The sequence below is a fragment of the Gossypium arboreum genome, chromosome 10, assembly GCF_025698485.1.
Source record: "Gossypium arboreum isolate Shixiya-1 chromosome 10, ASM2569848v2, whole genome shotgun sequence".
NCBI classification, from domain to species: domain Eukaryota; kingdom Viridiplantae; phylum Streptophyta; class Magnoliopsida; order Malvales; family Malvaceae; genus Gossypium; species Gossypium arboreum.
Genome location: NC_069079.1, coordinates 14,060,224 through 14,074,654, shown reverse-complemented (window position 1 = coordinate 14,074,654; position 14,431 = coordinate 14,060,224). Strand labels below are relative to the sequence as shown.

Below are 14,431 nucleotides of genomic sequence, written 5' to 3'. Positions count from 1 at the left end.
TTTTCTTTAATCGATCAAAGCTCACGACATTCATCGACCACATAAACTCAACATTCTTCTCGTAATAAACGAGTCATTGGTGAAGCAATCATGGAAAAATTCTTTACAAAACGGCGATAGTATCCCGCTAATCCCGAAAACTTCGCGACTTCGTTACATTCTTGGTGTTTTCCAATTCACCACCTTTGAAACTTTACTTGGATCCACACGAATTCCTTCATTGATATAATATGACCCGTAAATCCAACCTCATGAAGCCAAAACTCACATTTACTAAATTTCGCATATAACCGTTTTTCTCTCAACGTCGTAGTACAATTCTCAAGTCTTTGTGCATGTTCGGATTCGTCTTTGAATAGACCAATATGTCATCAATAAATACCACCACAAATCTATCCAAATAAGACTGAAAAATTCGATTCATTAAATCCATAAATGCAAGAGGGCATTCGTTAAACCAAAAGGCATTACCAAAATTCGTAGTGACCATACCGAGTTCAAAAGCGTCTTTGGCACATCACACTCTTTAACCTTCATTGATAATACCGGATCTAAGGTCTATTTTGAGAACACTGCAAAGACCTTTCAGTTGATCAAACAAATCATCGATACGAGGTAATGGATATTTATTTTAATTGTTACCTTATTCAACCGCTCGTAATCAATACACAATCGCAACGAACCATCTTTCTTTTTCACAAATAAGACAAGCGCCCCAAGGTGATGTACTCATTCGATGAACCCTTTATCCAATAACTCTTGCAATCGTGTCTTCAACTTTTTAACTCATTGGTGCCATTCTATACGGTGTTATTGATATTGAGCTGCATCTTAATTACATCAATTGTGAATTCAACCTCACGATCTGGGGTAAACCGGTACTTCCTCAGAAACACATCAAGAAACTCATTAACAACCGACAATTGTTCCATCTTCAATTCGAACCCGAGTATCAAGAATATAAGTTAAAATGCTTCATTACCTTTCCGAATCAATTTTCGAAATGTAAAGGTGAAATAATTTCGACATCATTCTTTTATCCCCAAACTCATTGAAACTATTTCCCCGCTCGACATTTTAAATCAATCCGTTTTCTCTACAATTCACTATGGCATCGTGTTCAATCAACCAATCCATTCCAAGAATAACATCAAATTCTCGGAAAGGTAACAACATTAAATCAGCAGAGAATTCACAGCCTTGTATTTTCAGTGGACAATTCCGACATATTAAATTAACCAACACACTTTGCCCTAGTGGATTAGTGACTTGCAATTCAAGGTCAGTGGACTCAACAATCATTTTCTTTTCTGACACTAATGCAGTGCAAATATATGAATGTGTAGATCCAGGATCAATTAAAGCATATACAGAATCATCAAAAAGATAGAAATTACCAGCTATCACATCTGGAGCAGATGCTTCTTCCCTTGCCCGGATAGCATATGTACGTGCAGGTACTCTTGTCTCTGATCGAGCTGCAGATCTCTCGTCCCGAATGAACAGTCCAAAGAAGACTACTTTGACCCGAACGTTTACCTTTCTGAGGAGTATTTGCTTGCTTCTCCCCTTGTTCTCTATCTTCTTTTAATAATTGAGGACAATCCCGAATAAAATGATCAGTTCCACCACATTTATAGCAAGCTCCGGCTCTTCCCCAACACTCACCAATATGAAATCTACCACAATTTTTACATCTAAGTCTCGGAATATTTTGCACACTACTAGCACTAGCTGCTGGTTTCTTAGTTACTCCGACATCTTGTTGAGTCGTTTTACTTTTATTCGATCGTTCCGGGATTATAACAGTCGACGTAATCATTTCGAACTTTTGGCGAAAAAGTCGAAGTTGGTCTAGAGAAACTTCTTTTGTATACCTCTTTACCTCTTCTTTCTCTTTGCATCTTTCGTTATACACTTCTTCCATCTTTTGAGCTCGATCACCGAATCACAAATTCGAATCTGTACCTCCAATCATCATTCGATTTCATCATTAAGCCCTTCTTCAAATCTAATGCACATTTCTTCCTCTGTCGATTGACAACATCCCGAGCATATCTCTTGAGATACACAAATTCTCTTTCATATTCGCCACTGTTTTATTCCCTTGTCAAGATTAAGAAATTCTCTCTTCTTCTTATCTAAATATCTCTTTCCCACATACTTCTTCTTAAATTCGTTTTGGAAGAATTCCTGTAAGTTTATCTGCAGTACCACCGCCTCAATGGTTTCCCACCAATTATATGCTTCTTCTTTCAATAATAAACGCACATCCCAAATAGTCCTCCGGAGAACACATCATCTGTTTAAAAACTCTCTCCAAACTCTTTAACCAATACTCTACTTTAACCGGATCATCGTCCGATCTCCCTCGAAATTCTTCAGCTCCAAACTTTCTGAGTTTTTCAATTGGTGTTCTTTGCTAGATTCATCTATTAAAGGAGGAGCAACCGGGGTTGTAACTGGTGGTACAGTAGGGGGAGGAGGAGGTTGTTGTGCCTGACTTCTTCCTTGTATTGTTTCATGATACCACTGATTCATTAATCCGTAAATCATATTTTTAAGTTCTTCCTCTCTCATCAAAGAAATCGGGACATTACCACTTGTTCCCTGCTCAGAAGTCTGTATTCTACTATTAACTTCCTCTTCTTGACTAGCACCATCGGGTCTATCAGACATCTTTACAATCTATAACAAAAATTAGTAATTAGATCGGATCATTCACATCACACTATCACAGATTTATATGGCATGTATTTTTAAACACTTTACACATCAAATTCGTTCCGAGAATCGACTAAACCAGGCTCTGATACATATAAATGTAACGCCCCCTTTACCCGAGACCGTCACGAGTCAAGCACGAGGCATTACTAAACTTATTTGAGCACTTAAACAAATTCAAACAATTTATATCACACTTTCCGCACAAGCTGTCCAACTGTGTCATAGTTGCTAAATAATTCATATCTCGAGTTATAAAACTCGAAATCCAAATCCGTAAATTTTCTCTGAATTTATACTCATATATCTACTTAACAATTTTTTCTAGAATTTTTGTCAAGCCAATTAGTACAGTTTATTATTTAAAATCTCCCTGTTTCAGGGTTTGACTACTCTGACCTTTGTGTATTACGAATCAGATATCTCTCTGTACAGAGCTTCAATGACTATGCCGTTTGTCTCTAATAAAATAGACTCAATAAGGAATCTATACATATATAGTATGACTCCTAATTAATTTTTATAATTTTAATGATTTTTACAAATCAGAACAGGGATTTCAAAATCACTCTGACCTTGTCTCACAAAAATTCAAATATCTCCTGATATGAAAGCCTTTTACTTACACCGTTTCTTCTATGTGAAACTAGATTCAATAAGATTTAATTTCATATTTTATTCAACCTATAATTATATTTTTATGATTTATGGTGAATTTTCAAACTCAGACTACTGCTACTAACCAAAAACTATTTTAGTACAAAATGTTGTTAACTAGTTTATAACATCTTTACTTCATTTCATTTAAACTCTATACATGCCATATAAATCTTCAAACATAAAACAAAAGCTACCGGAATTGATCTGGATAGTGTGCTTTGTTGTGTTGATCCGATCTACCCACTTCACTTCAAGTCAATCTACATAAAAATATTAAACACACACAAGTAAGCTTATTGAAGCTTAGTAAGTTCATAGGTTAAAAGTAATGCTTACCAAACATAATATTTCCAAACAATACCAAAACACTTACTAAAGTTTCCTGCGATTCACAACCATTGTTATAATAATTCACATAGTTGAGCTCAACAAGAATAACTACTCAATCTCTTCCATTTGGATCACTTCTCTTTATTTCTTATAATCAAATTAGGAAACGGCTTATTTAAATTGAGTACGTCGTTGCTCAATGCCACGATTCACAACTCAGTATGGTTTTCCTCATTGAAATACCATACCTACATTTTTCAACTCGGTATGGGAAATGCCATACCTACATTTCTTAACTCAAGATGGATTTGATAATACCATACCTACATTTCATGTACTCAGTATGGATAATACCATACCTACATTTCACAACTCAAGATGGATGATACCATACCTACATTTCACACTTTGCCATGGAACAACCATGGTCTTATCCGTCAATTCATCACACGTCACGATACTGAACGTACTCAATCCTGCGTTTTCCTAATTTGCATTTCCACATTTATTCTTTCATTAACAAAATCTACACAATCCCACAACAAATTCAGTATATAATAACACATTATATACTTCAATCATTCACAAATAAACATCTAATTTCAACCATATGAACTTACCCGCTAATTTGTAGAAGATATTGAAATTTAGGGACTATTCGCAACTTTTTCTTTTCCTCGTTCTTCTTTGGATTCTTGATCTATAATATAAAATATTTCTACTCATTAGCATTTATTTGATTTCTATTTCACTTCACAATTTATGCTGTTCAAATTTCGAAATTGCACTTTTACCCCAAAATTTACAGTTTCACAATTTAGTCCCTACTCAATTCACCCATCAATTGAACTAATTTTTCTCAATTAACACTTTATTTTATCATTATAAACTATTTCAAAACCTTTTATATTCTGAATTTCAACAGCAACCTTCAATTCACAACTTTTCACAATTAGGTCCTAAATATCATTTCCTATCAAAATCACTTAATAAAACCACCTTAATATGAAATTAGAACTTAAATTTCATAATAATTCGTCATAAAATTCCCTTATCCATCCAGGGTAACTTCCAATTTCACCCATAAAATCAAAACTAATGAATTCTACAAGTGGACCTAATTGTAAAAGTCATAAAAACATAAAAATTATCAAGAAAAAGCAAGAATTAGACTCACATGATGTAAAAATATGAAAACCAGCTTTCTCCAGACCTTCTATGGCGTTTTGGCTGAGAAATTATGAAGAAAATGTCTAGATTTTTCAATTACATCATTATTTAACTATTAACTTTTATCTATTTCCAATTTTGCCCCTTGTTCACATTGTTTTCTTGCTTATTTCATACCCAAACCGTCCAGCCATTAACCTTTGGGTCTAATTGCTCTTTAAATCCATCTTTTAAATACTTAAGCTATTTACTCACAATTTAACAAATTTTGTGCTATTTTCAATTTAATCCTTTTCAATTAATTAGCCATCCAAACGTTAAAATTTTCTAACTAAACTTTAATACTAACTCAATGACACTCCATAAATATTTATAAAAATATTTATAGCTCGATTTTCAACTTTGAGGTCTCGATACCTCATTTTTGACCCGCTTGACCTAATAAATTCTTTTAATTCACTAATTTCACCATTTCACAAATTCTTCTAAATTCTTACTTGACTCATAAATATTAAATTACTATCTTGTTCAATCTTATTTGTCGAATTTAGTGATCTCAAATCACCATTTCTGACACCACTGAAAATTAGGCCGTTACAGCTATGAAAGAAGAGTATAAGTCTATGTAGGATAATAAAGTTTGGGAAATTGTCCCATTACTTGAAGGTGCAAAACCAATTGGTTGTAAATGGATATTTAAAACCAAGAGGGATGTAAATGGTAATGTAGAGAGGTATAAGGCGCGTCATGTAATTGTCTCGTCCAGTTTTGAGATGAATATTGTTAATGATTGAATGTATCACGAATTCAGTGGGAGTAAGCATATATTTTTGGTTTTATATGTTGATGATTTTGCTTGTCATTAATGATATAGGTTTATTACACAAAACTAAGAGGTTTTTATCTAAGCATTTTGAGATGAAAGATCTTGGGGCACTTATTTTGTTTTAGGAATCCAGATACATCGATATCGATCTCAGGGTATTCTTAGATTGTCACAAAAAAACTATATCGTTAAAGTACTCAAAAGGTTTGGAACGCAAAGTTATTAACCAGGTGACACCTCTATTACTAAAGAAGATAAATTTAATCTTACTCAATGCCCTAAAAGTAACCTTAAAATTCAAGAAATGCAATAGATTCCCTATGCATCAAATGTTGGGAGCCTAATGTATGCTCAAATATGTACGTGTCTGGATATTGTGTACATTGTTAGGATGTTAGGAAAATATTTAAGCAACCCTGGTATGAACCATTGGACAATAGCCAAGAGGGTTATGAGGTATCTTCAGAGAATAAAATATTACATGCTCACTTATAAGAGATCAAATCATTTGAAAGTCATAGGGTATTCTTTAATTTGATTTCATTGAGTGCTAAGATAGCAGGAAATCTATATTAAGCTATTTACCTATTAGTTGGAGGAGTTATATCCTAAAAAAGTGTCAATCAGACACTTGTAGCATCTTCCACTATGGCAGCAGAGTTTGTTACATGCTATGAGGCATTAAACCATGGAATATGGTTGCTAAAATTTGTCACTGTGCAGAGCATTTTTGAAAATATAGAAAGACCACTCAAAATATTTTGTGACAATAAGTCAGTAGTGTTGTATTCCAACAATAACAAGAGTTCATCAAAGTCAAAGCATATTAACATAAAATTCTTGGTTGTGAAAGAAAGTGTGAAATGGACAAATATCTATAGAACATGTTGGGATAAACTCCATGATACTGGATCCGCTCACAAAAGGTTACCACCCAAGGTCTTCTATGAGCACACTGCTCATATAAGTGTTACATTATTTGAGGACATCCTGGTTTAGTAGGAGCTTATATTTTATTTGCTTTATGTTTGTTTTCATACATTTATATATTTGGTTATTTTCTGATCATAAATGAAGTATTTAGTTTATTCACTCTATTTGATACTAACCTCACCTAAGTTTAAGAAGGACCAGTTGGAAATAGGCATGTTTAGTTCACATTGCATGTAATTTTCATGCTACACATCCATGCTTGATCTATGTAATTCGGTTATGTTAATATATGTGATCAGGGATGGTGGGTTATTAAATAAAGTAAAACTAATAAACGGAATTATTAAATAAAGTATGGGTCAAATATGTGTAGATACTCTAGTAACTAATTTCTAATTAATGGTGGGTTATAGTCCCCAAATTACACATAATGTAACTTTTCTAATATCCCATCTTTAGAAAAAAGAGTAAATTTTCTCTGAATTTCTTGTGTGCTAATTTGGAAGATCAAAATCATAAGATCCAAAAAATATCAAGGAATTAATGAATTCAGTTATGCTTCGCATATAGTTTTTATTCATGATTTGTTATTGATAATTTTACATAATAGATTCTAATTTATAAATTTTTGTATCAAGTTTTTTTTTACGGTTCTAACACGAAAAACCATGTGTGGAAGAAGTAAATGAGGAAGGATTGTTGAGAAAAAGATAGTCGAAAGGGAAAGAGATTGGGAAGCCAAATGGATCACCTTATTATGGGGTTTAAAAAGTTATAAAAAGTTAACTTTCATAAGCCACATGTCCTTTTTTTTTACAGTTTTTTAACCTGAATTGTTCCACTCTCATCTACTCACTCCTATTATCCATGATAAGGTTTGTAAAACCACAAAAAACAAAATAAGCATATAACCATGCATGTCATTAGGAAAGTAAGCAAACATTACATACCCCTTGAGGACCTAACAACTATTGTATCATACTCGCCCAAAGGAATGCTGACAGTAGGGGAAGAAATAGGCTTCTCCAATTCTGGCCTCAGTATAGGTACCATGCGTGGAGACCTAGAAGGGATTTGCCATTTATGATCCGAGAGCCCAACATAATTTGGAATGAAATTCCAATGCTCTAGATACAAACTCTGAAGATATTTGGCTACAACATTCATCGATTCATAAAGCCAAGAATGCTCACAATGTTTTCAACACCTAATATTCTTTATTCAATCTATAAAATTTAGAGGGCTATATCTTATCGCCTTTTTGTCACGAAGATAATAATGGAATACCCCACGAAGGAAGATATCCTGATGAATGACTAAGAAACCATTATGATTGAGGAGATCGTGAATACCTCCCCCTTCATGAATGTCCTCCAACTTGGGACAGTGGAGATAGCGGGAGGGCACAAGCCTTCTCCATTTAATGGATAATCTAAATGACTCTCCCAACTTCAACTCCATAAATACGTCTTAGGATCTAGTTTCAACTTTATATTTCCTCCACCATAAATAAGTTTATCTGTTTCCTTCTTTTCGACCACAAAGTACAACCCCAGCGATTTTCTTTCTCTTGAAGGGTATACATGTATTGAAATAACGCCACGTTGGGTCATATATCCCTTAGCCCGCATTTGATTATGAATCTAATTATTAACCACCACAAGCTTCCCACTATCTGTTCGGGTGCCGAACAGTAAGAATTTAACAAATTCATAACAAACTGATGAGGTGGCAAATAAAACCCTACTTCCAACAAGTATAGTGACAGGAAAAATCCTAGCCTTCCCCCACCATATTGTGGCCCAAATACAGAACTCAAGTAATGCTTCCCTCTTGGAATATTAAACTCATAATTGGGATGCTTTGGATGCCTTGCAAAGAGATCCCTGCACCTTAACACCTTTTGTATTTCCTGTTCTGTTGTATTACAATGACATTCATTGATTGCCAACGGTTCAGAGAAAGCCTTCAAATGTTCAGGGATTTTCTCATTTTCTCACTAATTGTCGAAGTTCTTCTTAGATTGTTCACTGTTGCTCTATTAGTCGTCATCTCCCTACTGTTGATAATAAAATACCTACCTTCGTGCCTTTGTGATGAAGACCTACCAATTCTTCCATGTCTTTTCTCAACTTTAACCATTTTCCTGCAAAATTGTGAAAACAACAACGAAATAAAGAAAATCTTTATTTGCAACTATAAAGAAGGAACCCTAAGCAACAGAAAAGCACAAACCAAAAAAACAACAAAACTAGTTTTAGAGAAGTTAAGAACCCAAATTTATAGATTTTTTAATATGCCCTCTTAAACGTACCGTTTTGAGAACAAAAAATCTTAACAAATAGCATTTGGCCATTTGTACAGTGTCAAATGCTCCTCATCATGGCTACTCTTCCCTAAAACTTCGCATTTATGCTTGTCTTTTTAAAGGGAATCTAGTGTTCCTTCATCTTCTTTGGTGGGACAAACCTTAATCAAAATTCAAATAATGTCTCACGAAAGACTACTTTATAATCTTTCATTTGACTCGGGGGAAGGGTTATTGTTATACCTTGCCACCACTCGAACATGTGTCAGCACAAGTCACATTTGACCTTCGCATTGATTCCTATTGAAGTAACATTCTAGCAGGTCACCTGCTTTCAGTACCTCTTGACAATACTACCCATTCTACCTATAAGGAGTCACCCACCTATATTTAAGTGTGAATGCTCTTCTAGTGTGAACACACTTCTAAGACAATAAGGAGCCCATTTAGGTATAACAACCTCGTGCTAATAAAATCTCATGATACATACCTATGATTATCTTTTACGCATTTAGTGAGGCTAAATGTATATCCTGCCACATCATACTAACGAATAATGAACCTATCTTATAAATGCCTTGACAAATGATGAAAAAGGAAATAATCTTTTAACACTCTAAAGTTACTCTGGGCAATAATCTTCTTGATCAGCCTGCCTCTTTGCCCCTGTTTCAGCTCGCAGTCTCTTTAGGTTAATCGACCTTCATTGCACTACAACGATCTCCTTTTTACTCGTCGTTATCTTCCTTATTTGTTGTATGCTTCATTAATAATTTTACATCATAAAAAAAAAAAGTATTTTGAATACTCATGAATTATTAACTTTTAAACCAAAGAATTGATTTTTCGATTTTTCAATTTTTTAGGCGTAGTTATGGATTATTTTTAGTATATTGGGAATGAAAATCTTGAAACTTTACAATCACAAGTGAAATTAGGATCTTGCTATGCCTGTCTTAAATAGTATTTAAAAAATAAATAATTTTGAAATTGATAAGATTTCAAACCGTTGGTAAAAAAAAAAAAAAAAACTAAATAAGTACCTTTCAATAAAAAGAATGTGACCAAATATTGAAAATTTAAAATTGTTGAAAAAAATTGTAGTTGACATGATGCGTAAAAACTAATGCATGCCTTATGGATGACAAATCGACAAAGGTGGAGTGAAAATAGTGGAGATCTGCAAAAATGCCAGGGAAGATGCTACCTAAACTTGTTTGGAATGTGACCGACAAAACTCTAATTTTTCAATTTATTATATTTCTCTTGTTTCAGTGTACATCTTTTAAAAACGTCTCAAACTTATTTCCTTTTTCAGATAAGTCCTTATACTATTATATGTAAATAAGTTTTTATTTCAACTGAAAATATTGATCTATATTATGAGTTTCTTCACATATAAATTATAAAAAGATAAAGTTTAATGACTTTTGTTTTTAATTTTAACACTTTCAAAATAAATTTTAAAATTTACTCAGAAAACTACCTATTTTCTTTTTATCACATTTTACTTACTTTTCACAGTGGACTGAGAATTGAGATGTGGTATTAACAATTTGACCAGTATTTTTAATTGGGTTAACAATTGAAAACAAGGACATTTTAGTCAAAATTCTGAAATAAGAGAACCAAAACGTAAAACTTCCCCAAAATGAAAAATATAAAGTAAACACATTAAAGCTGACAAATTAACTTGGACGTCAAACTTTTTCCTGCCTATAATAACGTGGCCACTGAGTCTGAGTGGAACACTTTTATAAAGGTGAGTCGAGTCTCCGGCGACCCACAACTTGCCTCCCACTCTTCCCCTTAGTCGAATTCATTTCCCTCGCAAACCTAACCCAAATTCAAGACGTTGCTCTGCTCAGGTATTCTTATTATTATAATAATTCTTTGGTATTTTTGTCTCCAATTTTTTAAGCTGGGTTTTCCCCCCTTTATAGTTGATTAGTTTATGTTTTGCTCACACGGCTAGCGTGGTAGACATTGTCTTCTCCCTTAAATTATTGCCATCCAAAACTCTTCACGTCTCCTTCAGTCCCCGTTCATTTTACTTTTCCTATTTTGACCAAAATGTTAGATAAAGAAACCATTTTTGAAACTATGCAAACCCTTTATAAATTAATGCAAGTAAAATAGAAAAAATGATGTCTTTTTCCTCATACCACTTTTCTTCACTTTGGAATCTGTAGTAGATCAGGTTGCCGACTGTTTGTTTGCTTACTACTTGTTTTGATTCTGACTGAATTTGATCTGATGTTGGTATGGTAGAAGTTGTTAGTGAAGTTTCCGGTGACCCACAAACTTCGGGTCAACCAGCTGCTGGCTGTGTAAGTCCACAGAATCAGCTTGTTTCAGTATCACAGATACAGACTACCGTTGATACGAAACATTCGAGTTCCGAGGAGGGTGAGGTGATCTGCATGCCTTTGAGCTTTCCGGCTGTTTTATATCTTTGTTGTTATGTTATTTTCTTTTTGATGGCTTAAAAGTTGCAATTTGCTATTTGCTATAAGGTGATAGTAAGCATCTGAGTTCCGAAGAGGATGAGGTAATCGACCTGCCTCTGTGCTGCCTGGTTTAGGGTGTTTATCAGATCTCCGGCTGTTGTTCAGCTTTTATGTTTTATTTTTTTTTGCTTGCTTTCGTCATGGTATTTTCTTTTTGATTTGCTATAAAGTGATGATAAGCAATAGAAGCCGACTTATGTTAATTGGTTCTAAATGAGTGAATGGCAGCAATACCATCATGGTTCTCTTGCATTATATATAAAGACTAAAATCATTCATTTGTTCATCTAAGAAAACAAAAATTTTAGTTGTTATTCTTCACATATGTTTTCTTAGAAGATTAAGTTCCATCCAAGTGACAACGAAGAAGTAAAACTAAGGTCCTTAGGTGCTCGCCTGCTAGAAGAGGTGCATTAGAAGCTGGCCTCTCTTTCTCTTTTTATAAATCGTTTCTTTGTAGAGATACATAGTTTTCTCTCAGTCTACCATCTCTTATTATCAATTGCAAGTTGCGAGGAAAGTTAGATATGCTTTTGTTTAAATTGAAACACTGTGTTCTGCGTTTTAAACAATGAGTTTCTGGGTTAGAAGTATCTCAACACATGGTTTATGTTGATAGTTTATCAAGGTTGCAGCTGATCCATCTCTAATCGAGCTGCTTTTGTAATATTGCAATACACGGCAGAGCTTTGGCTATTGCGAAACATTTTATTTTTGGGTATTTTCATCTGCTTTCGGAATGCTTGAGAACTAATTATTTTACTTTCACCATTTTGATGGATTTGCATGAGGCATATATATTTTAGTAGTTCTTTGAAGTTTTGGCGCTTTGTGCTTTTGAAACAAGGACTAAAGAAACCAAATTGTTGTTTTGCTAAGAACTTGATTCTCTTGCAGAAGTTGAGACACACACCAAACGCGAGAGCTTCTTCCGCAATGGGGCAGTATGACAGTGCTGAATATGTTACTATTGGTGAAGTGCCAACTCCCCCGGCAGATAACTTCAAGAAAGTCTCAGTTTTACCACTTATTTTCCTGATCTTCTATGAGGTTTCTGGAGGTCCATTCGGGGTGGAGGACAGTGTCCAAGCTGCCGGACCATTTCTCGCTCTTCTCGGTTTTTTGGTGTTTCCATTCATCTGGAGCATTCCGGAAGCATTAATAACTGCTGAGATGGGCACTATGTTCCCTGAAAATGGTGGTTATGTTGTTTGGGTTGCATCTGCATTAGGTCCCTATTGGGGGTTTCAGCAAGGCTGGATGAAATGGCTGAGTGGGGTCATTGATAATGCTTTATATCCTGTTTTGTTTCTTGACTATTTAAAGTCTGCAATCCCTGCATTAGGAGGTGGCTGGCCAAGAATCTTTGCCGTGCTAGCTTTAACGTTAGTGCTCACATACATGAACTATAGGGGTTTAACAATTGTAGGATGGGTTGCTGTTCTTCTCGGGGTTTTCTCGATCCTTCCTTTTGTGGTCATGGGGTTTGTGTCGATTCCAAAATTAAAGCCTTCAAGATGGCTTGTGGTAAACATGCATCATGTGGATTGGAATTTATATTTGAACACGCTCTTTTGGAATCTAAACTATTGGGACTCTATAAGTACTCTTGCTGGAGAGGTAGAGAACCCAAAAAAAACTCTCCCAAAAGCATTGTTTTACGCTTTGATCTTAGTGGTGGTTGGGTATTTCTTTCCGCTTTTAGTTGGCACGGGGGCTCTTCCCCTTGATCGTGAGCTGTGGACTGATGGTTATTTCTCGGACATAGCTAAATTGCTGGGTGGAGTTTGGTTGAGATGGTGGATCCAAGCAGCTGCAGCGATGTCAAATATGGGGATGTTTGTGGCTGAGATGAGTAGTGACTCTTTCCAACTTTTGGGAATGGCTGAGCGTGGGATGCTGCCTGAGTTCTTTAGCAAGAGGTCTCGCTATGGAACTCCTCTAATCGGGATCTTATTTTCGGCTTCAGGCGTTTTATTGTTGTCATGGTTGAGCTTTCAAGAGATTGTAGCTGCAGAGAACTTCTTGTATTGTTTCGGGATGATTTTGGAGTTCATAGCATTCATACGTCTAAGGATGAAATATCCAGCTGCATCACGACCTTACAAAATACCCGTTGGAACAGTTGGGTCGATTCTCATGTGCATTCCTCCAACCATATTGATTTGTGTTGTCTTAGCTATTTCTTCACTCAAAGTTGCAGTGATTAGCCTTGTCGCGGTTGTAATTGGCCTTGTAATGCAGCCTGGTCTCAAGTACGTTGAGAAAAGAAGATGGCTCAAGTTCTCTACTAGCGCAAACCTTCCCGACCTACACAACGATTCCCCATTAAGATGACATATCGTGATCAAAACTCAAAGGTAAAGTTCTTGGTCAATTCGCGAGCCCATATACTCCATTGAAAAGGTGTTTTAGTTGTAGTTTATGCAAAAGCCTAAACAAGCATGTTTATTGCTGAATTTGATATTGTCAGAATTAATTGGACCGATTGAATCGGAGATCAACTGTCACAGTTTCCAACCAATAAGAAACCGACTGCTATCGGTTATAATTGCTTTCATATCCTTTGGCTAGTCTATGATTTTTATTTCTGAAATTTTATTTTATTTCAAAATGAAATCATTGCACATAATTTTATTTTTTGCATTAATTCAACCGCTAGTTTTATGTTAAAGATTTGTGAGGCTTTCAATTGAGATTTGCAAATTTAAAATTTTAGTTTTTATATTTTATTTTTGTTCCTTCTGTTCAGTTCTGCTCCTCGCGTTTCGCGTGGCAATTATTAAAGGGAAATCATTATTTTATCCCTTAATAATTACAATATTTAAATTTAGTCTTTACTCTAAAAATATATACAATTTGAAAAAATAAGAAAAATCTAATATTTTTCATATTGTCAATAGAAACCTTTTTTTAAAGTTAAATTTTTTCAAATTTCCAAGAATTTTAAAATTTCCAATTTTTTATATT

At 34.6% G+C, this 14,431-nt stretch overlaps 1 protein-coding gene across 5 annotated transcripts; it reads left to right on the top strand.

Moving 5' to 3' along the window:
- The first annotated feature begins 10,614 nt into the window (after positions 1 to 10,614).
- LOC108456671 (probable polyamine transporter At1g31830) lies at positions 10,615 to 14,093 on the top strand. Of its 5 annotated transcripts, none has more exons than XM_053020738.1 (3): positions 10,615 to 10,819; positions 11,226 to 11,360; positions 12,359 to 14,093. In XM_053020738.1, the coding sequence occupies exon 3, from the start codon at positions 12,398 to 12,400 to the stop codon at positions 13,796 to 13,798; it is 1,401 nt and encodes a 466-aa protein (XP_052876698.1). In that variant the 5' UTR covers positions 10,615 to 10,819; positions 11,226 to 11,360; positions 12,359 to 12,397; the 3' UTR covers positions 13,799 to 14,093. The 5 variants fall into 5 exon arrangements, with proteins under 5 accessions (XP_052876698.1, XP_017610761.1, XP_017610771.1 ...); XM_017755272.2 differs by having other exon boundaries at positions 11,226 to 11,365; XM_017755282.2 differs by having other exon boundaries at positions 10,616 to 10,819; positions 11,223 to 11,360.
- Positions 14,094 to 14,431: the final 338 nt, after the last annotated feature.